Source organism: Aplysia californica, unplaced genomic scaffold (assembly GCF_000002075.1).
Source record: "Aplysia californica isolate F4 #8 unplaced genomic scaffold, AplCal3.0 scaffold01747, whole genome shotgun sequence".
Lineage (NCBI taxonomy): Eukaryota > Metazoa > Mollusca > Gastropoda > Aplysiida > Aplysiidae > Aplysia > Aplysia californica.
Genome location: NW_004799017.1, coordinates 14,593 through 15,881, shown reverse-complemented (window position 1 = coordinate 15,881; position 1,289 = coordinate 14,593). Strand labels below are relative to the sequence as shown.

The window sequence follows — 1,289 nt, the reverse complement described above, 5'->3', positions numbered from 1 at the left end:
CAGGTGTATGTATTTGTGTATGGGTCCTTATGTCAGAGTACAGGTGTATGTATTTGTGTATGGGTCCTTATGTCAGAGTACAGGTGTATGTATTTGTGTATGGGTCCTTATGTCAGAGTACAGGTGTGTGTATTTGTGTATAGGTCCTTTTGTCAGAGTACAGGTGTGTGTATTTGTGTTTGGGTCCTTTTGTCAGAGTACAGGTGTATGTATTTGTGTATGGGTCCTTTTGTCAGAGTACAGGTGTGTGTATTTGTGTATGGGTCCTTTTGTCAGAGTACAGGTGTGTGTATTTGTGTATGGGTCCTTTTGTCAGAGTACAGGTGTGTGTATTTGGAAGAATTGTTGTACATTTACTTGGCCAGTATGATGAAACGTCAACTTAAAAACCATATTTGATTGTGAAACGCCTAGAGCCGTCGGGGAGTGGGCAATAGAGAAATTAATGATCCGTAATGTTAGTATTACATGTATTATAACTATTATTATTATTAATTTTATTAGTATTATTGTATTATTCTCACAACATTGTCTGGTGACAGGAAGTTTTCAATATCATAACGCCTGTTTGTTTGTCTGTTTGTTTGTTTGTCTGTTTGTTTGTTTGTCTGTTTGTTTGTTTGTCTGTTTATAATTAATTCTGCTCCGGGAAAAGTTTTCCAAACCAAACAAAGACAACGTGTGTGCAGGGAACTAAAAGCATAATACAAAAGTGATCCTGGAACAAAAACAAGTCGGCATGTGACAAGAACGAGACAAAAAGGCCCAAACAAGAAGGACCTAGGTGAGAATCCCACCAGCCAGGCTGTCAAAAAAGTCCCTGGTCTCCTCCTGACCGCTGTAGTACGCCTCGTTCCCCCACCCTGGCTTCTCATTGGTCCAGCCGCTAGGAGAACCCGCCCCCTCCACTGACCCCTCCCCCTGAGACCCCGCCCCCTGCTCCTCTGACTCCTCCCCCCGCTGGCCGCCGTCTGTGAGGCTCTGCCCCAACACCTTGGTCCTGTCTAACACCTCCGTGGCCACGCCCCTCACATACTCCCTCAGCGCCTCGCGAAGGTAGGCCTTGCTCGACTCCCGGCCCGGGGCCACGCCGGAGGCCCGCACTGCGTCCATGGCCGTGGGTCGGCCTGACCATACAGTGCTCACGTGGCCGGTGCGACCTGGGGACGGTACAGTAAAGGGGGCGGGGTGTGTGGGTGGGGGGTTGTTAGAGATACAGAGTGCACATACGTAGCATGAATAATAATAATAATAACAATAACAATATAGCAATAAAAACAACCGCTATA

General features: G+C 46.6%; 1 protein-coding gene across 1 annotated transcript in view; it reads right to left on the bottom strand.

Annotated features, from left to right (window-relative positions):
• Window positions 1-6: 6 nt before the first annotated feature.
• The window catches only part of LOC101861866, a gene marked incomplete at its 5' end in the record, with an annotated part of 7,714 nt that continues 6,431 nt past the window's right edge, over window positions 7-1,289 (bottom strand). Inside the window, 1 exon segment of the mRNA XM_035973696.1 lies at window positions 7-1,162. Coding sequence (XP_035829589.1) covers window positions 781-1,162 — 382 coding nt within the window.